The following is a 23730-nucleotide window of genomic DNA, read 5'->3' as shown; positions in this document are numbered from 1 at the left end:
ACATTTTTATATTACACACAAATACAGGAAGATAGACTAGCTTTTGCGAATTTATTAAATTATAAACTATACTTCTGTTGTCAATTATCTTGTTAGTAGTTAGATTCAGGTTTTAGCGCTACATTAAGCTTGGAAATAAGTCATCACATAAAAGAGAAATTCTAGCACTTGAGCATTACATATTACATAGTTCCAAGTTAAATTTACAAAATTACACCTGATACATTCATTGAATTGACCATGTGAGAGGCTGATGATTTGCCCCAAGTTGGAATTTACACACAGCTTCTTATGTTAAGACTCGCAACAAGAATAAATCTTTTCATCTTATCCCATGTTTGGGGAAGGATGGGGATACAAGCTACTGTCTCTGATTTCTTAAAAATTGTGTCTGCAGATTTTCATCCTGCATATAGCTCACGTAAGCTAACAGATCGGAAAACTGGCAGCAATGACTAGGAAACAGAAGACATCACATCATCTGAATCCACTTTAAGCTGAAGATAAGAAACAAAATGGAGATACGTTAAGGCAGTGAAAGGAGATTCAACCTCAGAAAGCTAGTTTTAAGAGTAAAGCATACTTGATGTAGATGGTTCATGAGAGAGCCCTGTAACAACTTTTTCAGCTTTTCACTTTGATCAACCATGTGGCCTAGTTTGATAGATTGTTGAAGTTGACACCATAAACGCTCAATCAAAGAATAGGGAAACCAAACTGCAAATGGCCTCTTACGACGAATAATATCAGCTGGTCTCTGCAGGTAATGGAAACAGATGGTGCTGTTAAGGAATGTGCACATAGCCAAGAATAGAATTGGTTAACCTTGCAATCAATAAATAATGCATAAATAATACTAGTGCACAAAGAATCAATGTCATGAAGTGTTGTTGAGTGTCTTAACATGTGTTCTATTCTCGTTGTACTTGTAGATAGAACTTTAGATGTGTCATTTACTAAATACTGATCTCTACATGTTAAAAATTCAGCTAAATTTATCCATCAAGTGCATTTAATAATTTGGAAACTATGTAACACAAGAATGTGTATAGCCATCATACAGAACGGGTGTTTGAATAAAGCCCTAAGATGGGAGCCCTATATCCTTTGGCCTATACTATTATTCCATAACAGAAACCATTAGGACAGAGAAGTCCTCTCAGAGAGGTGATACCAGTACAATGTTTCTTCAGCATCACTAAACACAGCAAATGACCACAAGTGCTATAGTCTTATATTGAACCTTAGCAGGTTACTTGACTGAAACAGCAGCCAAAATTTCAAGACAAATAATAAAAACCCTTGCAGCAGCCGTTCACAGTCAAATGCTTTGTGGATAAGGATGAGAAACTCACCAGTGACGCAAATGATTCAATGTACTCCAGAAGCAGATTAGTTGCTTCAGTATAACGACCATAGTCAATATATAGCCGAAACAAAGAAGCAGGGTTTGACTCACTTCCCGCCATTCCCCCACCACTCTTTGCTGGCACATCCTATGTCCAAATAGAATCATCAAAATAATATCAGACCTTAACTTTACATTGAAGAAATCTAGGAAGATAAGCAACACATATTACATCAAAACTACTTGGCCAAAAAGAAAAAACAAATTGCGGATTGTGCTGCTAAGAATTCCTTCCCACATCCGTGTCGATCCAACATGAGTAGGGGGATGTGGGTGGGGTCCACATCATATTTGGTTTGATTTGAGTTTGACATACACATATTTGCATAAAGTACAACACTTGTTATATACGAGATAACTTATGAATAAAATATAAATATTAAGTGTTCACAAGGAATTTAATTATTCTAGCTTTAATTTATTAACTTTAATAAATGTTGAAATATAAACTTAAATATGTTGTAATAAACATTTATTTATTTATCTTATCACCTCTACTCATATTCTATCATATCCCCGAAACCTGAAATAAAATCGATACTACTCTCATCTTTTATCAATTTATGATAATGTAATAGTCTCTTGTTCTTTTCTTTTTTTGAGTAAGGTAACTTTTTTTTTTTTTGGATGACAACGGAAACCCGCAGCCGCTATCTTTTGGGTGCACACAGGGTAAAACCCCCGCTCTTATGTAATAGCTCGCAAACTACATAGAAGAAGTAACCCGCACTAGGCAAGCCCGGTGCGACGAGCTTGACCCAAAAGGCAAACCCTTTACTTTCGCACACAAGGGATTTCGAACTTGAGACTCCCAACATGGAAGTCCCAAGCCCAAACCACTGGGTCAACCCGAAGGAGGGATGACGCACGAGGACTTATAATCTAAGTTGCTCAGACTCTCCCCTTTTGGTGCCGCACCCGTGTCGACACGACATAGGTGTGGGTGTAGTGTGGGATCCATGTCTGATTTGGTCAACCAATTTTGGGTACTTTGACCAAAATTGATGGGGAAAATCTGGACAGTTTTAATGAATTCTGTAATCAATACAAAAGCTAAGGTGAAATTGAAGAAAATGGAATACCTTTTATATAGAAATTTCTATGTCACTCTTTTTCCTTTAATCTCCTTCCAGAATGTTCCTCAAGTTCTCCACATAATATCTCATAATTTAGGTTTTATAACTCTATTTTTAGATATTTAATTATTTTTAGGCAAATCCCCGCACCGGTATCCACACATTGATCCATATCCCCAAATCTTAAAAATTAGATCATGAAGGATCCGGCCTCTAGATCCGCACCCGTATCGTACACCCGCACCCGAGTCTGAGCAACTTAGCTTATAATAATCTTTCTCATTTAACTGTATCTGCACTCAGATCCATACTCCTGAATCCTAAAATTTATGTGATGCGAAATCTGAACCCTAGATCAGGACATGAATAGGATTATCGCACCCGATTCAATCAACAAAAGTTCTCCCACATGAGCAAAAAAGATATTTACTTTTAGGAAGGGGTGGGTAATGTTACCAATCAATGTATTGCACAGATAGTGTTTACTAGAAACAGTGGTTGCTTTATTGTAGAAATATAACAATTTTTAGACATACTTTCAACAACAACAAAAAGATCAACTATCAACACTTAATTTCTTCTTTGTACAGGTAAAACAAAGGAAATTTTCTGAGCCTTTTGTATCACATTCTCGACTTATATCAAAAGCCATACAAGTTTTGATGTTCCTTATTGAGAAGCCAATGAACCATGAGAGGAGTTAATATTGTTCATGATCCCGTTTTACAAACTCATCCATACATATATGTAGCATTCAGCAACCACCTGTCTAGTTTGACCGGGGCTGTGATCTTTCCCAACTAATCAGATGTTTTTTTCCTCAGTCCATCCCATCCCAAAGAAGTCCCTCATTATCTTAATTGTAAATTATAGCAATGATGCAAGAACTATAAATATGGTCATTAGTAAACACAAATGCTCAAGAGTGTTGCCTTAACCAGAGCAACTCCACCCCAACCCCCCAAAAACACCTTTGTTGACAAGTTTTACTTATTCAACCTTTCTGATCTCTTCGTGAATTTTCACTAGAACAGCTACCAAATTTCTAATCCCTTGAATTTACCACAAATAGAAAACCCAAAATATTTTGTAAGGTCAATAATTTTACATCCTCCAGATGATAGGGCTACTTTAGACATCAAACAAACTAACAGAATAAAAGCATTACACTATATGCAGAGACTAGATGATAGGCCCTCATTTATCAAATGAATTTGTACTTACCTTGAACATTTGAACCAACCAAAGAGGCAACTCAATTTGAGAATCAGCAGCAAGAAGAGTATCGGCAACAATGACAGGCAATTTAGCATGAAACTTTTTGTATTTTTCCTGCAGTGACATTACGGACATCAAAACTAAAAGAAGAGCATAGTTGCTTTGAACAGGTAAAATTAGTTATGAAAGAAGGAAGAGACGGACAAGATAGAGCTCAAGTGTCTCCCAATGGCTACTGCCTTTAGATTCCTGTGCAGGTGGACCAACATTAGGCGATCCACGGACAACAATCTCATCCTGTGATGAAGTCAAAAGAAGACTCTGCATCCTGTGACCATTCCTGAGTAATAGGTATCAGACACATGTTAAGAAAAACAGCTGGCACCGAGAGGAATCAGAAATGATGCATATAGAAAAGCAAAATTAAGAATAGCTTACCCAACTGATGAGGCTTTCTTTGGGCAGCATTTCAATGACATAGCTGCAAAAATTCTTTCAAGTTCCCTGAGAGGTAGCAAAAGTGTTGCAAGTCAAAAAACCTACGAACCACGGGGGGTTACTAACCTCTCTTGAAGCTACCCCAAAACAACATACCTCTTCAAAGCTGACCCTTTCCAAAATTTCAGAATTACTGTAAAAGCCATATCATACAAGCTTGATTCAACCAAAAGGTCAATCACATCAGTTGGGGCTGTCTCAATTTCTGAAAGGAGAAAAGCTTTTGTCAAAGGAAAGTAAAACAACAAAAGGGAAAATTAATTTTGAATCTCATTGCGTTGAGACCTTCCATTTCATATAAACGGACTAGTAACACAATCTCCCTTGTTTGCACAACTCTAAGGAATTTTTTTCAATACGATATATGTTTCCCAAAATGACATAATAGCCAGCAGCAAATGAATGAAAATACGAAGATATAAGCCAGAGAGTATCTCAAAACCTAAGCTTCAAATTTGAAAACATTGAGGTAACCAAATAAACAGCAAATTTAGAACTTAGAAACAAGGGAAGACATGGCATCAAACTTACTAGCAAAAGTCCAAGAGACATTTGCTAATGACAGCAAATGCTCAGCTGACGTTAGAATGAACTCATTCTCAAGTTTTTCAACATCTAAATATGACCTTTGCCTTTGAGACTGAGTACCATTACCAGGAGCTGGAAAAGGAGGCAATAGGTTAGACATAACCAAACAAAAAAATGTAGTGAAAGTTTGAAAAAAAGAAAATGATCTTTAAGGACAAATAAATCTCGAAATATTATTTACGCTGTTCTTCCATGGTTATCCTAGCCCTTTTACTTGGATATATATTAGAATAAGTTTCCTCAAGTGGAGAATCAATCCAAGCATATGCAGGATGAACCAGCTGTAGAGCATTGATAGCAGCAGAAATCCCATTCAGCCTCTCCTGCAGAATAAAGGATCGTCGTTGGGGATCTCGCATTGCACCATGGATTCTTAATTGTGCTGAATACAAGTAAATATAGCTCGCTGCTCTCCGCCAATTATGTCTCTGCATAGCAAACGCATAGAGCAACTTGAACGGGTTTGGCTTGGCTGAAACATCTGAACGCTCAGCCTACAAATTTTAAGATTTAATGTGAGCCTTGTGAAGCTGCAAAACCATGCATTAAAACACTTATAGTTAATGAAATGATTACAAACCTTCCAAGCAAGCTCTCGCTCCACTTTCTCTGACAAGCCAATAAATGGTAGCTGGCCATCACAAAGAATCTGGATGAAAGGAAAAGTAAAAACAACTAGCATAAGCGATCCAAGTAATTATTAACAGTGTAAACAGAAAGAAGGTAATGAAAAACACATATAAAAAAGTAAAAAAGAGAACAGGTAATATAAAAATGGTTATATAAGGATGGAACAGGAAAGAGAAAAGACCAATGATACAGAACCTTCACAGCTCCTCGCTCATATAGAACAATTATAAATCGCCTTAGACAAATGGTTTTGCTTTCCTCATCTGGATTTGAAATGATTGCACAATACGCATCATAGTAATAGTTTAGATCTAAAGTGAACTGGAAGACATTTGCCCAAAGACGTCCCTTGACAGCAGTTGCTGATTCATCAAGAACACCAGATCCAAGAGCTTCGTCAACTTGCTCAAGTGCAGCAAGAGCAAACTGGCAGGAAGCCTCCCTCATGTTATGTTGTTCAAATATTTGCATTGCCCATTGATAGTAATGAAGCTTCCAAGCAGCAGGTGAGACTTGTTGAGCTAGGATACATAACGGAATGAAGTAAGCTCACTTCCTTTTATTTAAAGAATCAAAGATACAGATGAAATAACAGCATTCTTCTAGAATTACAAGAAGATCTGGCAAAAAACATACAGAAACCAAGGTGTAGCCATCCTGCTTCATTTGGCAAACTTTGCAAAGCCTTGGCAGCTCCTTCAACAGACGCAGCTCTGAGAGCATAAGCATAAAGCAGTGTGACATAAAAGAACCAGTTCAGGAATTTTCTTTTATTTTTTTGCGAAGTACGACTTAAAGAATATTTCCACACAAGAAGTCAAGAACATGAGAATGTACAATAGTCATGGCAATCCAAATTTAAATAAGGCTCTAATTTTACTGTGTGTCATGTATTTGTGTGTCAATTCTTTTATTTATTTATTTTGAACTTGGTAACTTTGTGTTATATCACAGTAGTACATGGATAGTACTAAACCTAATATTCAGATGAACTCCAAACTCCACTGTTCTAAATCTATAGTCTACAATTCTTCTATTTTTTTTTTACTTCTTTAACTTTTGGAACGTGAGAAGGGACAATAAAGATGAGCAATTATTACCAAGAACAGTGAACCCAACCACAATAAAAGAAGAAGTCCGAGTGAAAAGTATATGGTTAGCTATACCCAGAACAAGAATTCCTTTTTGTTTTTTGCTTACCTGAAAACGGAAGAAGAGATATGCGAAATGATAGAATGTTACAATTCTCCAAAATTCTTTTTTCTGTTTAGATTTTTCTACACAGTTTGTTTGAGTTGTTGGCTAAAAATTTGACATGTCAGAATACCATACCAAAAGTTATGGGGAATAAAGAGGTTCTACTCACTCTACCATCTTTCACTAAAAGCAACTATGCAGCCTACATCAAGAAGTGCACTTAAAGGTCATTTAATTAAAAGTTACAGAAGCTAGTAGGGATTATAAACATCTTTTTTTCCTTTTTGTCTGACAACACCTGTGGAGGCTACTAGAAAAGAACAAAAGTCTAGATTCTTGCTGTTAGACCATGATATCCATTTCCTATCTGTTCTTTTCTTAATCAAAATGCACTCCAACAGTTTTTACGGTGATGCATCGAAGCATCTTATATGTCTTCTCTCTTTTTTTTCCTGATGAAATAAGAAGGATACTATTAACAAAAAGCATCAAGAAGATGCAAGCACTACAAAAAAAAAAAATAGAGCTTATCAGCTCCCAGGAAGGCAAAGCATCTTAAATGTCTTCTAGAAATCTGTCAGGACATATTTTACCAAGCAGCAACAAGTCTCACCACAGTTACTGTGAGTATCAAAAGTAACCATTGGATAATCTCACTTCTGATTTTATCTCACCCTCATGCCCTCAACATTCAAATCTTCTACTTGGCTACTGAATTTGCTTCGTGACCACAATTTTCTCCTATTTTCAGTTACAAAAGTTTACCCTTTAATCCTCGGCATACCATTTATTCCCTCCCCCAGACTAAACACTAGATCTGATCTGTAGCTGTAAACAATCTTCTTGCAGATATTCCAGTTCATAGCTGTGACTATAAAAGAACAAGAAGATACTTCTAATTGAAACCTACACATACCTAAAAAAGCACCGCACTGCTTCAGAAATTTTCCTTTCTTTCTTTGTTCCATGCAAACCACATTGGCTTTGTGCAATAAAGCAACAACCAAGAAGATGCAACAGAGTGGACCACTCCCCACCATCGCTCTGAAGACTTTGGCAAATCTTCTCCTTGCGAGAATAAGTATCCACCAAACTGAGTACATACTGGATAAGAGAACAAATTGTTTCAGTAAGATCTTAAGAAGTGTTTTTGGGTAGAGTAAAATTAAAATGACGACAACCTACCTCAACAGCATCGTATTGCCCATGTCTAAGCAACATCAGAGCAAGACCTATCGAATGACTGAAGAAAACAGACGGTTCTGCTTCTGTTCTCCCCCATATTATCCAGCTAGCAAATTCTTGTACTGATTTACTTAGACTGTTGGGATCAGGAAGATGTCCAAAAGATGGCCCACTATGACCTCCAAGTAGCAGAATAAAGGCCAATGTGAATTCAGATTTACCAAGTTTCTCATTCCATGATCTCCGATCAACATTTCCATCTGAAGACATAACTAAACAACATGTAAAGCCATAACAATCAATCTAGATAAGCAAAAAATGTTATCACCAAGCCAGTTACAGAAAGGAAGACTAAAAACACTAAAAAAAATAAAAAATGTCATGGATGTGGAACTCATCAAAAAGAAAAAGCTCAAAACCTCCTCGACGTGTATCCTATTTCTCTACTTGCGATGATTATACATACATACTGCAGACAAATAAGCAGTAGAAGTCACCAATCTTACTTAAAAATATAGATATAAACGCTTGTTTATATCGTAACACTATCACTAAATTTCTTTCTGTTCCACGCATACCACTCCGATATTAGAAGATATAATACTGAAATAATAAGTAAAGCATTCCCAATTTAGTTGCAACCACCCTCCCACTGAAGGTCTCCCTCAAATTTTTGCAATGCTCCTCAAGATGCTACACCCTTTCTGTAAAACTTTTTTTACAGCTTTAAACTGTGTCCACTAACGAATAATATTGGCATCGACCTTCAGTCAAATGATGGTCCTTCAAATTTCCTTTATGACTGCCAGGGCCACAGAAGAGATCCTAGAAGTTTAATTGAGTCTGCTTAGATACATTCTCGCATGCAATAAGTCTTCAGTCGACCTAAGAGAGTCTATATTGATTTTCATCACAATAGAAGTGGCACCTACCAAGTTGTAAAGATGAAAGTTGACTGCTGAAGTCTTCAAGAAGAGGAGATTCAGATGGTGTGGTACTGAAGAAATTGATGATATGCCATTCAGTAATAACCTCTTGGATCATTGGAACTAACTCAAGTTTTACTTTCGAAACCTCATCCTCTGACATGCCAATCTGCAAAAAGAGAACATTTGAAATCCTGATAGTCAAAAGACAAATTGCACCATAATCCTATTTGATATCTAAAAGCCTCCAACAGCTTCATAAGCTTATTGTTTTAACTCAACATTAAAGAAAATAAGAATGTCCATACAAACACAAAAATGATTGAATTGTTATTTTCTTTGCAGAAGTATCTGGAATTGGGAAAATTAATATCTAATACAGAATATAATATGTCCAGTTCATTATTTTTTAAGCTATAAACACAGATATATGGAGCTTCAAAGACAACAATTAATTCTGTCTAATCATTACTTAAACACATCTGAAGGTATTATAAAATCATAATGTTTGTTGTGAATTTCATAAGAGGGGTTGCAACAGTTCCCGCAAACACAGTATACTTCCATGATTATGGTGATCAGCAGTATCTAGCATCACAAAACAAAATATACACTATGCTTGCACAAAAAGGGGGTAAAAAGCATCACAGTATGCTTGGGCACATGAGCATCCCATCTTTACTACTGTATGAGCTAAGAATAGAGAAATTCAATGTAACTTTTCAATACTTGAAAGTTCTATCCAATTGATTCATAACAAGTTTCTAGAGGGATCTTTATCAAAAAATGGGAACAACAACAACCTCCTATTCATACAAGTTCTTTTACAAGCCAACAAATTTCCTAAAGGTTGCTGTGCCCTTCTAACTTCTTTCCTTTCTTATGCTTTACCCTCACTTTTTTAATCTGACTTTAATAAATGAAAAAAAATGCGAGAGAAAGAGGAGGAGAGAAATAAGGCCTTATGCTACTTTGGTACTAAGAAAACTTTTTCCATTTGCATTGACCTACCTCAACCACAGGAAGCCGGTATAAATATCACCAATAACTATGGAGGTTGTATATTCATTTATTAGAAATGGAAAACGTCCACAAGATACAAATTATCTTGGCTCTATTAAGACTTAAGTGATATTGATGCCATAAACCACAACCAAATTCCTAATCTAATGGAAGTACATTGGACACTAAGTTGGTTGTCACACTTCACACATATAGTAGGTTTATACTGTTCTCTCTTTAAATATATACCATAGCCTTTGAAAATTCTCCAGTCATTCTGATCCAAAGAAGGGATCTAAAGACTAGACCACCAACTCTTGGAGTATAATGATAGATCTCTGAATCTCTCTTGAGTAGGATTTATATTTGCTTTTATGAGTGTTAAAGAATGACAAAAGTCCCACATCGGTGGTTAATGAGATGGGTGGACTCCTTATAAGGCTTGGGCAATCCTCCTCCCTTTGAGCTAGCTTTTGGGGTGTGAGTTAGGCCTAAGACCTAATTTAACAATTTCTCTGAAGGTGCAGTCAGACTTCTTAGTCTTCTTCTTCTCTTTTTTAAATCTATTTTGCGACAACACTTCCTCTACTAATTGTCTCTCTACTTCTCTAGATTTTGACTTTCTTCCCATCGTTCTTCAACGTAATACCTTATTGATAGTAATCAACCTTGTCTTCTGCTACTTCTCTTGTGCTGCTCTATTTCACACTATCTTGCTTTAAATGATACTTTTTTCCTTTTCTTCTATGCCCTCAACTATGTTTTTTATTCTCGATTTTTAAACAACAGGCTGATTGTTCATACATAAAAGAATGATATTGCAATTGAAGCTTATTATCAGTAGTAAAACTGCTAAAGCAATTAAAAATGAGAATGAATAATGCAACTAACTTTTTTTCCAGAGCTGTTAATTGAACAAAAAAAAGGTTTGAAAGGGAAATCCCAATCTTCAAAAGGTTTGAGGGGCTACCCTTCGGGGTGGCCCAGTGGTTTGGGTTTGGGACTTCCATGTTGGAGGTCTCAAGTTCGAAACTCCTTGCCAACGAAAGCAAGGGGTTTGCCTTCTGGGTCGAAGTTCGTCGCACCGGGCATGCCTAGTGTGGGTTAACCTCTCCTATGTGGTTTGCGAGCTATTGCATAGGAGCAGGGGTTTTCCCCTGTGCGCGCCCAAAGGGTAGCGGCTGCGGTTTCCCTTGTCATCAAAAACAAACAAAAGTTTGAGGGGCTCCAGATCATCAGCTCCAAACATTTAGGTCATGGTCACTAATATGACCCTTTATTAAACTGGAGTGCAATTTTAGAACAAAGAATTATTCTAAAATTTTACATCACAACGATGTCTGCAATTTACCCACTACACAAACAGCAATGGCCAATTAAATGAGCACAGGGAAGATGTGTTAGCATTCAAGAAATGGTATTGAAGCAATAGTTCAATTTGGTGTTTCAATATTTTAATGTACTGCAAAACCAAGACTGTAGAAAATAGAGCATAGAACAAGAAGTAACAACAATTGGAGGATATTAACTTCTACCCAAATAGCCAATTATGGATATTGATGATTTCCAAAAACAAAAGTAACACACACCTGACTGCTACTGTTAACCATGTAGCTTAGAAGCAAATGCACATCCAATGCAGATTCAAACATCACTTTAGCAACCTGAGAAGTCGCCTGCACTGTAAGGGAAATGCTGACTGTGAAGAGTCCTTCAGATTCCAAGTTATGCTCATATTTTCGAGGCACGAGAAATTTCAAATAGCTTTCAATAACATGCAAAACGCTCCTCCATGTGGTAGCTCTACTGCACAAATTGTGCAGGGATAAAAACATATCTACTGAGAATTTTCTGAGTCTTTTGTGGTAGGAAATTTCCTTATCCAATGCTACATCAGTTCCAAGTTCAGATACATGGAGTGCCATTGATGAGCTATATCCACTTTCTAAATTTTTCAGCAACCGAGGAATGACTTCTTCAGATGATAAACTTGGTGTTCTAAGAAGAGACTCATAAAATATGGCAGGAGCAGCTTTGCCCAACTGTTGACTGAGAATATTAACACACTGCAGTATTTCCAAAAGAATTTCCCGTTCAAGATCACTATCAGAGGAGTCAAACCTAGAGCATATTGTATTTCCATGTTCATCGGAAGATCCTGAGGCCGTAAAAATTTAAAAGCAATTGAGTAAGGAAAATTTTCAATGACCGTACATTTGAACAAGAGTAAGACAAAACAAGTAAGGAGATTAGAATTCAAAATAACAAATATATATGTTTGACGCACCAAAAACAAGAAGCTCTATGTCCTCCAGACTACGACACATGGAGACTGAGTTTTTTCTAATTACACCCACAGCTTGTGTGGCTGAATCAATAAGCAAACCACACGCTACATTTGTTCTGCACCAATTATTGTAATAACAGGTACAAAAGGTTTTCCAGCTCTGAAGTACTGAAATTGGACTATCAGCTCCCACCTTGAAAAAGGAGAAAAAAGTACTGAAATCATGAAATTTATACAATATATGAGAAACCTGGAAATAACAATAGAAGCTCTCCACGAATCCACATGAAGGTGAAAATACCGCGTGTTGAATGACTGACAGAATTTCATTTTTCAGTCCATCCACAGTCAGAGAGTCAAATTCGGAATCAGTGAAGTGCTTGCTAAAATCTCGTAATGTTACCCGAAGAACGTTTCTATGATAAACACCCGGAAGGAGCAACCTATGTAGGAAAATAGAAGATACAAACGGAGAAATCTGATCCTGCAATAATTACAGAAAGTGGCGATTAACTCCATTTGTAATACTCAGAGAAGAATATACTTGCCAAAAGTCTGAGAATAATATGTAAATAAAGACAAGTTTTTCCCTGCAACGGAGAACCCAAAAAGACAATTTTAAGCAATACATATTTCATATACTTCAGCAGGGATTAATACAACTTAATATTGTAGCCTACATCGTCTAAGCTAGAAGCTTTAGAAATCTGAGATTGTTCGTGCTAGGGATACACACATCATAATTTTCTATCTCATGATAAATCACTTCAATCCACTCAGTTAGCATCGTCAAACTACTCAGGTGGTTTCTACTTGATAATCATGTACACAAAGGAAAAAGAAAAGACAATATTATGCCCAAAGTATCCATTGTGAGACCGAAATCTAAAAGGCTATGTCCAATAACATGCACTATTGGAATATCAAAAGGACTGTGCTGCACTACCAAGTACCAACTATACTACATATTCTTACAGTGAGTATATCCTCACCTTTGAACCAATGGCATGATTGAGGATTCGGGGAATTTAGAATGTGGCAAGCAAATTCTTCCCATTCACTGATAACTTCTTCACCAAGGGTGAATAGTGTAATGATACTTATGATAGCATCAGCTGTAACATAAATGATAAGCTTTTTTTTTAATAATGAACATAAATGATAGGGACTACATTGGGTTAGTTGTTGTTGTTGAACATAAATGATAGACTTTTGCGAGACCTAGAGCTAAATATACTTTCTATAGGTAAATGTTTTGGTAGACTAAAAATGCAAGGGGCTATAGATCACAAATTAGTCTGCTATTTTATGTCTACACCCATTCAATGAGCTAATTATATCAACTGAGCTATCTGTCAAAATCAAAAGCAAAAGAACTTATTGATCAAGGGAAAAGATGCCTAGATTGTTTTTCTAGACAGTTTCACTTCAGGAATTTACTAACCCAGAGCAAAAGTAGCCCAAGATAAAAAGTACTTGACTGGCAAAATTAGAAGTATTGATTTTCAACAAGCTTCAGCTTAGCACTTAAAATTTATTTTTCTTGGGGTAGTTTTGACAAAGTTGGGAAGCTTAAGTTACTGGTTTAGCAGCAAAACAAGTATTATTAAATAGAGACAGTTGTGACGCTCACTTGCTGATAAGTATACTTTCACAAGGAACCTTTCTTTATTAAAAGTGGTATCAGGCCACCTTGCGCGCACCTCGACTACTCCACCAAATATATGCTAGGTCTACAAGCACATATACCTGGTAAGTCTGCCCACCAGTCTTAGGCACATAGAAAGAAATCACCAAGTGCTTTTTTTCCGCAATATGATTTGAGCCCTGGTCTCCAAGGTGAGCACTCACTTCATTGACCATCGGACCACACCCTTAGGTGCCCATGAGGAACATATCATAAGCTACAACAGAAGAAACTTAAGAATTGTATGCTTCTATAAGAAAGTGAAGCCTAAATCACACAATTTCTTGAACTACCATATCAACTAACGACATAATTTCCAACATCAGCAGAGAAGGTTGACTACTTACACATACTTTTTGGATTCTGACTACTTACAGATACTTCTTCGATTCAAGACCTTTGCCAACTGCCACAGCAAGTTTCTCCTTTGAAAAAAACTGTCAATGCTTCACTCAGACTCTTCATTCTATATTATTTATCAGCTTCTTTCTGTTTGTTTCTTTATCTGCTAGCTTTTTGCTACAACACTTGCCTAATAAGCATTTTATTTGTAACATCGTTAATAAGCTATTTAGATCATGAGATCACTCATTTGTATATGTTTAGATGATGAATCAAACAAAAATCTCACCCTTGCAAAAAATTTAGGGAAGCAATTTAGTGAAATGTCATTTATGATATAATCTCCTACTGAATCAATTATAAAAGAACATGCTGACTTGAAGGCAGGAGATCAAGCCGAGATGTCTTGGTCTTTTGTATTTTTGGTGTAAGCAAGATTTAGTGAGGTAAGTAGATAGCTTTGTGGAGTTTATAAGCCAATTGTAAATTTTTGAAAGTATATTTTTTGGATTTTGAGTATGATGGCACCCCCTGGGGTTTGTAAATCCCACCCTCATCAGTTTGTTGATGAGTTCTTTTATGTGAATACAAAGTTACCTATTTCAAAAAAATGCTGACTTGAAGGCAGGACTGTTATAACACCTCAAGAGAATCTTCAGTTTATACACAATGTTAAAGTGAGACAGCTTACCCACTTGACTCATATATAAGGTAGTTTCCCATTCATGCAAAAGTGAGCCCAATTGACTCGTTAATACTCAACCAATACCAGTAAGCTGGTTAGCAGGCGCAGAACAGTCAACTGGTTTCACAAGAACCCTCTCCCTCTGCCCCACACAGCATAAAAGGTAAACAAAAATATAAACAAAATAAAAATCAAGAACTCGAAGATAAAAAGAGGTAAGCAAAGGGAATACAGCTCACTAGCAATAATATCCATGCTTAATCTGACAGATCAATAACATTTATTGATGAAATTAAGATACTGCAGAAGTCCTAGCATGTTGGAATAGAGATGGAAATCAGTCAGGACACAAGGAGAGATGGAAGATTGTCCATGCCCGCATTTGGCGGACAATTTGGAGGGAGAGATATCAGAGATGTTTTGAGAACAAGAGCATTCCCTTCCAAAGTTTAAGAATGAACTGTTTAGCAACCTTTTACTTTTGGAGTATCCGTACCGTACCTAAGGATTCGGGGGACATTACCCTATTTTTAGGTTGTTTATGAGGAACATAGGTGATAGATCTATTTTGGCTATTCCTATATACTTTTGATGTAATTACTACAGGAGCAAACTATTGGTGTACTTCTCTTGTTTATAATACCAGTTAAACCTTCTCAAAAAAATAATAATTAAGATACTACATATAACTTTAAAGTTATGTTGTAATGTTTATACATAAAATGAAATTTAGCTCCAGAAGAAGTTTTACAACTACAGGCGGAAAAGGCAAATGACTCCAAAACAAAATGGAACATATCAACATGGAGAGACATAAATTGTTTTGTTAAAGCACCTTTGAAGATGACAAAACTGTGTGAGAAAGCCAAAGTAGATCATCTGAAGAATTTTCAGAGCCTTGAAACAGCTGCTCAGCAACAAATGCATCCTGTAAAGAATAGCAATAAGCTAATTCCCTGAAAAGGAAAATCAGACAATTAGTTGTCCCCAAGACAAGATGCAAAACCATTGAAAGAAGCAGACAATGTAAATGTACCAACATGCATCTTTTTTATTTTGATCAGTGACCAGTATGTCTATTTATTAACATAAAAGAAACTATGAATGCATAGGAGATGACAATCCTAATAAAAAAAGCAGAAAACATTAGAAACAATTTATTTTGATCAGTAACCAGTATGTTCTCCTCCCAACAACAGCCTCTCCTAGAAAAATAGTCGACCTTTTAAGCAAAATAATGAGAGCACTCTTTGTACATACAATCTAAATATTAAAAAAAATGGTGAGATAGAAATAAAATCTAGACAAGGCTGACCACCATTTCTTCCTAAGGATTTTGTTGAAGTGTGTGATCCTCATCAAAAAGCTTAAGTTGATAGAGAGAGCACACTGTCTAATGACAAATTATAAACTCAACAGAATCTGTAAAACTGCTCAACTGAAATCACCCGCTTGCCCGAAGATGAAGGAGAAGAAAGGGATGCCAGGGACAGAGTCTTCACCTACTCAAGAAAATAAATATTTTTTTTCTGAAGGCAAATAATTTTATTAATATTTTGAAAAGCTCCTGTATAAGAGAATCTGCATCGGAACATAATCCTCTGCAAAAACACACCGAACCATCTACCAGTCAAAATATACAAGGAGACCATGTTAAGAAAGTTATCATATACTATTTCAGACCAGGCAACGGGAAACACACTCTTTCAAGAAAAAGAGAACTTACTCATTCCTATTTTGACAAAACAACTCCTTCATGACCAATCCATTTTCTCTGAGTATCCACAACTTGTTTGAAGTAAGTTTTATATCAATGAGGTCCCCCTGAGACTAAAGAACAGTAAGCAAACATAACTTGCAGTAGCGATTCCCTAAAACAAGCTGCTCTTTTTCAAAAGAAGAACCTACAAGAAAACTCTTTACCTCTTCCAACGAGATGCTTTTTGTCGAAGGATCCAGTAACAAGTTAATTCTGTCCCCAGTACTGAAATAAAGGCTATATAAAGAGATCACTGCTGTGCCAACTTCCTTAAATAACCCAAAGAAACAAGTTGAAGTTAAAGCTAAAGTTGTAGGCATAATAAGGGGAAAAAATTGAAAATCCAACAGTAGAGCAAGTCAACCAACATTACTGTTGGCCATACTGAACAATCTGTATTCAAAACATCCAGTTTGAGAAGCTAAAAAAAGAGGAGGATAAAACTAAAGAACTTGCAAGAAACAAGAATCAGTCCCAGTAATGATGAACAAGTACAGACCTAATAACTTGTTCGGCTGGTCGATCAATTCAGGACGTTGTAAATGATGAGAATGCACAAGAAATCACATAGAACGTATGGGAATAAATTCCATTTATCGGTGGTGAGAGCCACCTCTACTCCATAGGGTCCATCTAAATCCACTAGCCAAGACCATTTAAATTGCTTTAGGAACCCTTACACAACTAATGAGAAACAAGTTAGCATTTCTAACACCCTGCTTTTGAGATCCGTAGACAAGTCAGAATGCTCACCATAGAGGTAGTGACGCCATATCTTTAAAGCAAATACGGCACGTGTAACCCAGTTTTAGGGTTTGCACGTGGACTTGGTTTTTGTTTTGTGCTGCCTTTTTGTTTTGTTTTACTATTATCTTTATTTATCCTGCAAGTAGGAAGCGAGGAGGCTCAACAGGAACAGGCCTAGAGTTGGAGGACAGAGATAAGCTAATGAGTTTACCTGGAGCAATATCAGCGGAAAAGGAAAAAAAAAAAAAAACCAGAGCAGCTCCATGGATTGAGTTTTTTTTTTTTTGGGGGGGGAGGGGGTTTGTATAGCAACAAAAATCATTGAGCAAATGTCCTCACCAAAGTTTGGCTCCGATACAATGTAGTAAAAGAATATAAGTATTTACCCCAAAACCTTTAGACAGGTGGAATAGCCTAAACCATTCAAGTCCCTTGGGAAACCTTACACAATCTATCAGGGACAAATGTAGCAATTTCTAACAAGTACTTTCTAATTCAAGGATACTTGTTACCAGTCACATTATCATACGAAAAACTATAGAGCTTATGATGACTACCAAATAATATCACATTGACAGAAGGTTGCATTAGATACTAACCACCGAAAAACAAGGTAATACTGTATTAACTACCAAATAAAATGATGGAACTCCTCGAGATTTAGCAACATTTGTTCAAAAATGAAAGGAAACAAAGATTTGGTATTTATGCTAGAAGACACCTAAATACTTTTTTTGCAAATGATATTGCAATTCTACAAAAAGAGCTATTAAACGAAAATGTTTTGGGTGCATGAGCAATCTCATCACAGTAACCAAGCATGATGACGTAGCTACAAGAAACTGACTTGCTAAATCAGCGAACTTTGTGTAGCCAAGATGGTGAATAGGCACCAAATCAGAGAAAAGATGCCCCAAAAAATGAAGGCAGACACCCCCACAACCCAAGAAGTACACATGAACAATTTTGGTTTCTATGAATAAAAGAAATACAATAGCAAGTGAACATATCACAATATTGTCTTCTTGTTTTACTTGTCAATGAAAAGCACATATCTGATGTAAGCTGGAGGTTATTGCTGAACTTTATGTGCTATGAAAACCGCCTAATAAAGAAATGACAAGCACAAGGCAAATGCAAGTATGAGACAGGAAAAATGAGTGTTTTCCTACTTTGAGTAGCTGTTTGCACAGTATTTTTTCAATCATATCTACACTACTATGCAGAATATTGGGAAAAGGTCTTCAGGGTAACAAGCAGTATGTAGCACGTACCCAACTGATACAAAAGAAAGTACCAAGAAAAATGAGGATTTGCAGAAAGCACGTAAATAAACTAGGGAAGGACTAACCGATTCATCTTTTTGTAGTACTGCCATAGTAATTGCATCAGGATTGTTGTGGTCGTTTGACTCGTTTCCCACACATATCCTTACAAAAGTGGATCCTAAATGAAAAATGAAGTAAAGTTCTTACATAAAGCTGAAAGCATTACTAAGAACCCTATGTAATAGCAAAAGAAAATGGAGAGACTGAACCAATTAAGTATGAACTAGCACGATGTTCACAATTTCAAAAGAAAAGACCTTATCCTTTAAACAACTTCATGCTCCTCTCCCTCTAAATTCTCCAAATTACATCACAGACTCCAAAGTTTAGAGACACAACTTCTAATGGCTATGGCTTCTCTTGGATGTCAATAAAGTAGCTAGAAAGATACTTCTTGGGAAATTTGCAGCAAAGCAAAGGAAAATATTTTTCTTGCATGTGCTTTTAGAAAGTAAATGTAAGAAACAAACACCTCCCCCCTCAAAAACCCAGAAAGTCGTGCAAGGCTTAGTTGGGAAGCTTTTGGCACTTCTTGCATAGCTATCTGGCTTTAAAAGGTAAAAAGGAAAAAAAGGTGGGGAACAAAGTTAACTCTCCTACACTTCCTTTTTCCTTTCTTTTCTCCCAAATATACCTAAAGGAGTACTGATACCTAAATGGATACCAGCAGATTGGCGGTTCATTTATTCTTAAACCTTGCAGAAGAAGTCTACACAATATTCTTAATAAGTCATCTACAAATAAAACCCTGATCCGTTGAGTATATATAGTAATGTTTTCTTATTACATGTTGTCCATGACATGTCTTCCCATACCGTGCATGGGACTTGAGGCACATCCCCTTCTACCTACCTCCACCACTCTATTCCCTGGAGGAAAATTTGACCTAATTTTGGGGCCACTGGGAAAGCGCGCGCACACACATCAAAGGAGAAAAACAGTGACGCTGTATTGGAGAAAGAAAAATTCAAATGCTCACGAGAGAAACTGATTAATCAGCTCAAGCAGAAAAATAATGGAAATATAAAAGAAGATATAAATTACCTGCTGATGGTGAAACACTTAAAGAATGACTGAAAATTCTGGAACGATTTGAAAGGTCCCACACACGTAAGCTCCCATCAGAATGAAGCACAAATAGAAGCCTTTTCTGGTGAAACTCCGATATTACTAGATCCTGCACTGCAGCATTTGACCTTCCCCTGAAAATCAGATATAGATGGTAAAGGTGGGGTAAACCAGAATGCACAAGAAGAAACATGTTGTCTAGAAAAATATAGTCAGCAGCTGAATTGGTCTCACTTCTCTTGGGTTGGGTTTGGGGGGGTATCCACATGCTTCATAGGAATGGCATCAAAGGCTGTTTTTCAAGTAAAGCCATTAGTTTTCGTATGTAAATATATAAAAATCATAAAACCATCAATTTACAGCATCTTTTGCAACACACCTGGAGTCATTTTAGTTCCTCTTTAATTTTATCACATTTTGCTTTCACTACTTTTCTCCCAATATACAAGGACTGATAACTTTAAGAAATAGAGTAATTTTATCTTAATTAATTAAACTTAAAAAATTAGAGTTATTTATCTTACATTCATTAATTAAAAACCAAGCCTATATAGTTTGAGTGAAAATTGTAGTAGGTCATGCTAGCAATGATTTAACTGTCTAAGTAGCTCTATAATTGATCTTGTGCTAATTTTTAGAGTTGTTTAGGTCAAATATTGATTAGAAGTCCAAGAAATTTATGACTACACAGCTGTTTTGCAGTTAAAAGACAAAATTGAGAACCTCTGTTGAGATTGCAGGCCTGCAGCTTTCAAAGACCACAAGAGTAGCACAATTTCCAGCAAGTAGCTGCAGACTCAGCCCTCTGAAGCGGCAGTGCAAAGACGGAAATGCCACAGGCAGAAGGCTGGCACTGTAGCGCCAGAGGATCCTCATCTACAACTTAAACAACCCAGCCTGAAACTCCATTGCCTATATCACGTGATCTACTTTTGGGCCATGGGATTTCGACCCCTGTACCTTTGACCACATCTTTAATAACAAATACATTTTTATGTCCTTAAACTATCCTGCGGTTTTTTCAATTCCGCCTTAGCTTATGCAATACAGTAACTACAAGAATAGGTGGAACTCACTATCCTCCTTCACTGACCTTCAATTCTTTACCGAGATGTCCATATAATTAATAGTACACTAATCAAAAACCTCAATTGTTCTGTGATTTGATTTCATAGTTGCTTCTATTGTGTAAAAAATGCAAGGCAGGTGATTGAAATAGAATATGAATCACAAGGTTTGTTTCGGCTAGCTAGTCTAAAGACACCAGTTACTTTCACTTTATCTGTCCCATGTTCTTTTTCATGGTTCTCTAGGACATCCAAAAGTATTCCAAATTGTAGAATGCAATTTCAAGTCTTTTTGTCTTCTTTAAAGTGTGAGTCATGTCATCTACACTCTTGTTATTTGTTCCAATAATGAGTCCACTGAGATTTTTTAGTATCTTGAGTTGTCTACTCAGATATATAAGGGTTGTCGTTCATTTCTACTTCAAGATTTCATACTTCATTTTGTTACTTCTGTTGATGACTGTTCTTTCTTATGAATTAGAACTCAATTATTTTTCATCTTACAAACCATAAATTTTAATGATGCACACCGAACTGCAAATAATTTAAGTACATGGACAGTGTGCATTTGAACACCGTAATCAGAAACTAAGGCGAGCTACAAAAGGCAAAGCTAACCAAAATGCCACATTAAAAGGATTGTACTCAGAAGAAAGGATATAAACCCAGTTTCAAACTAGGTTTCTATGTGTAACTACATTTCCTTAACTGAGATAGCAAATACCTTGACAAAACTCCCCACAAACGACCAAGACCAGAATCATCACGCAGTTCCTGAACAAAGCCTATCAATTTACAAAGTGTCAGCATGAAGAGGAGAAAAGAAAGATCAAAGAGTAGGTGCAACAAGATTGCAAAAGTAAAATATCTAGATGCCACTCGTATGCTAAAGTAACTCCAGTGACAAGACAAAAGGATAAGAGAATCCATACTTCAAAATCATAAAGTACAGCCCTTGAGATGCAAAAGTTACAGATACTTGAAAAAAAACATATCCAAAAAGAATAACAAATTGAAGGAAAATTTTACAAGGATTTGAAACCTGGAGCTCGTTGGTCAAGGATGCCAAGCTGGAAGCATCCAACTGATCCATCACTTCTTCCAACTACCATCAGTTCTGCTATTCCTGCCACTGCTGTTGCTGCTCCTTGATGAGGATGAGGATGAGTGTTGAAGTCAACAAAATCATCAGATTGCAAATGGGAGCTAGATACATAATTGGAGATGTTTTCAAGTTTAATAAGGTAGGCAACCCCAGACACTGTCATGGCATGAAGCAAATATGGTTTGACAGAAGAAAATGCCATCTACAAGAACCAAGAGTGAATCAACAATTGTTAATGATTCATGAAAATCTTTGCCAACTATTAAGCCAACAAGAATATTGAACAGCATAAAGCCGGCACAAAATGGCATACTTCATTTTTGCAGATGACTGCAAATGGAAAAAGTGCTTCTGGGAATACAATTTGCAATCCTGTTTTTGGGAACTCCTTATGACCACAGAACTCCATTATTTCCAACACATTTGGCTGACTTCTGCAAATTTTCCTGTAGCAACAGAACTCAGCCATTATAGTTAGTATGTGAAGAAGAATACCATGGTGATTAATATGCTACACCGAACACATACAAGGGAAAAATGTCAAAAAAATAGCTTGAAAATATGGACATGAGAGAAGAAAGATGAGGCGTTGTTAACTCCAAATCCAAAAGCAGGCAGAGCCTTAGTACAATAGACGGCTGATCAGATAGAAGTTCCATCACTTTATATTCTTATGACACTATTTAATATTTAGTTTTTTTTTTATTGACACAAGGAACTACATCACATCCCTCACCCAAGAAAATCCTCTCTATCCTGTTGGACAAAGCCCACTGCCCATCAGGCTGGGCTCAAAATCCACCGACCTTTATTCTCACAGTCAATTGGATCACACAAATATGTTCTTCTTTCAACAACAATATAAAACTGAAGTCCTTAAGGTTCATAATTGAGTTCCAATTACAAGTATGAAGAAACTTCTTTGGATAAACTAAAACAAGAAAGACTGATTCACTGTTAAAGAAATTCAAGATCACTTGTCTTTTTTGTCACCATACACAATCCACTTCAGTAGACACTCAGAAATATGTTCTTTGTTCAAGAATCAAGAACAATATAAAAAAGGAGTACTTAAGTTTCATAATTGATTTCCAATTACAAGTATGAAGAAAGTTCAAGAAAGACTGTTTCACTATTCAAGAAATTCAAGATCAATTACAAGTATGAAGAAAGTTCAAGAAGGACTGTTTTACTATTCAAGAAATTCAAGATCACTTGTCTTTCTTGACACCATACAACAACCCACTTCAGTAGACACTCAAAACCGTATAATTACATAGATAAACTTTTCTTTTTAACACCAGATACACTTCATATTTCAAACCCACACCCAGAAAGGGTACACTTATTTTCAAAAGAAGTACATGCACTAATTTAGAAAGAAGAAAAAGAAAAAGAAAACAATCAATTATTAAAATTCACATACACAAGATTACTTGTGAATTCATACATGTTTGTAATGTAAAATGAATAGAATGAGGAGGGTCAAATCTGTTACCAAGTGAAATAGGCGGGAGGGTTCCCAATGATGGAGCAAGAACCGACGTCTCTTACCGCGTTAGGGGGAGTAGGAGAAGAAGCGGAAGCGGAAGCGGAAGTAGAAGAAGGGAGGGAGAGTTGAACAAACTTGACGGAATCGCTGCCAATAATGGGAACCTCCATACCTGCTAAACACGACCGACTTCCCATTGTTCTTGTGAATCAAGAATCAATCAATTCTTGGGTTGAAGAAGACGCCGGAATAGAAAATGGGGGTGGGAACTGAAAAGGGCCACAAGAGAGACTGGGGGTTTTGCTTACAGCAGGGGTTTATAGGGAGGAGGGAAAATTAGGGGAAAATTATTGAATAGGAAATCACCGTTACGGTGCCGTTTGGACAGTATTTTCGGTCTTTTAACATCACAAATACGCAATATTAGAATGTCTT

General features: G+C 36.5%; 1 protein-coding gene across 5 annotated transcripts; it reads right to left on the bottom strand.

Annotated features, from left to right (window-relative positions):
* Positions 1-129: 129 nt before the first annotated feature.
* LOC102596358 (nuclear pore complex protein NUP160) lies at positions 130-23635 on the bottom strand. 5 transcript variants are annotated; one of them, XM_015313949.1, is made up of 27 exons: positions 23302-23635; positions 22117-22249; positions 21741-22005; positions 21423-21483; positions 19608-19765; positions 18587-18681; positions 16653-16757; positions 16456-16559; positions 15565-15685; positions 12317-12499; positions 12016-12208; positions 11318-11886; positions 8733-8895; positions 7801-8072; positions 7532-7719; positions 6055-6131; positions 5614-5939; positions 5369-5437; positions 4970-5282; positions 4732-4860; positions 4297-4405; positions 4141-4206; positions 3907-4042; positions 3709-3816; positions 1356-1496; positions 584-757; positions 130-497 (listed from the first exon to the last, which is right to left on the bottom strand). In XM_015313949.1, the coding sequence occupies exons 1-27, from the start codon at positions 23490-23492 to the stop codon at positions 456-458; spliced, it is 4491 nt and encodes a 1496-aa protein (XP_015169435.1). In that variant the 5' UTR covers positions 23493-23635; the 3' UTR covers positions 130-455. The 5 variants fall into 5 exon arrangements, with proteins under 5 accessions (XP_015169435.1, XP_015169436.1, XP_006358490.1 ...); XM_015313950.1 differs by having other exon boundaries at positions 16456-16553; XM_006358428.2 differs by having other exon boundaries at positions 7801-8060; positions 23302-23634.
* Positions 23636-23730: the final 95 nt, after the last annotated feature.

Source organism: Solanum tuberosum, unplaced genomic scaffold, assembly GCF_000226075.1.
Source record: "Solanum tuberosum cultivar DM 1-3 516 R44 unplaced genomic scaffold, SolTub_3.0 scf00277, whole genome shotgun sequence".
Classification (NCBI taxonomy): domain Eukaryota; kingdom Viridiplantae; phylum Streptophyta; class Magnoliopsida; order Solanales; family Solanaceae; genus Solanum; species Solanum tuberosum.
This window is presented reverse-complemented; position numbering and strand designations above follow the sequence as displayed.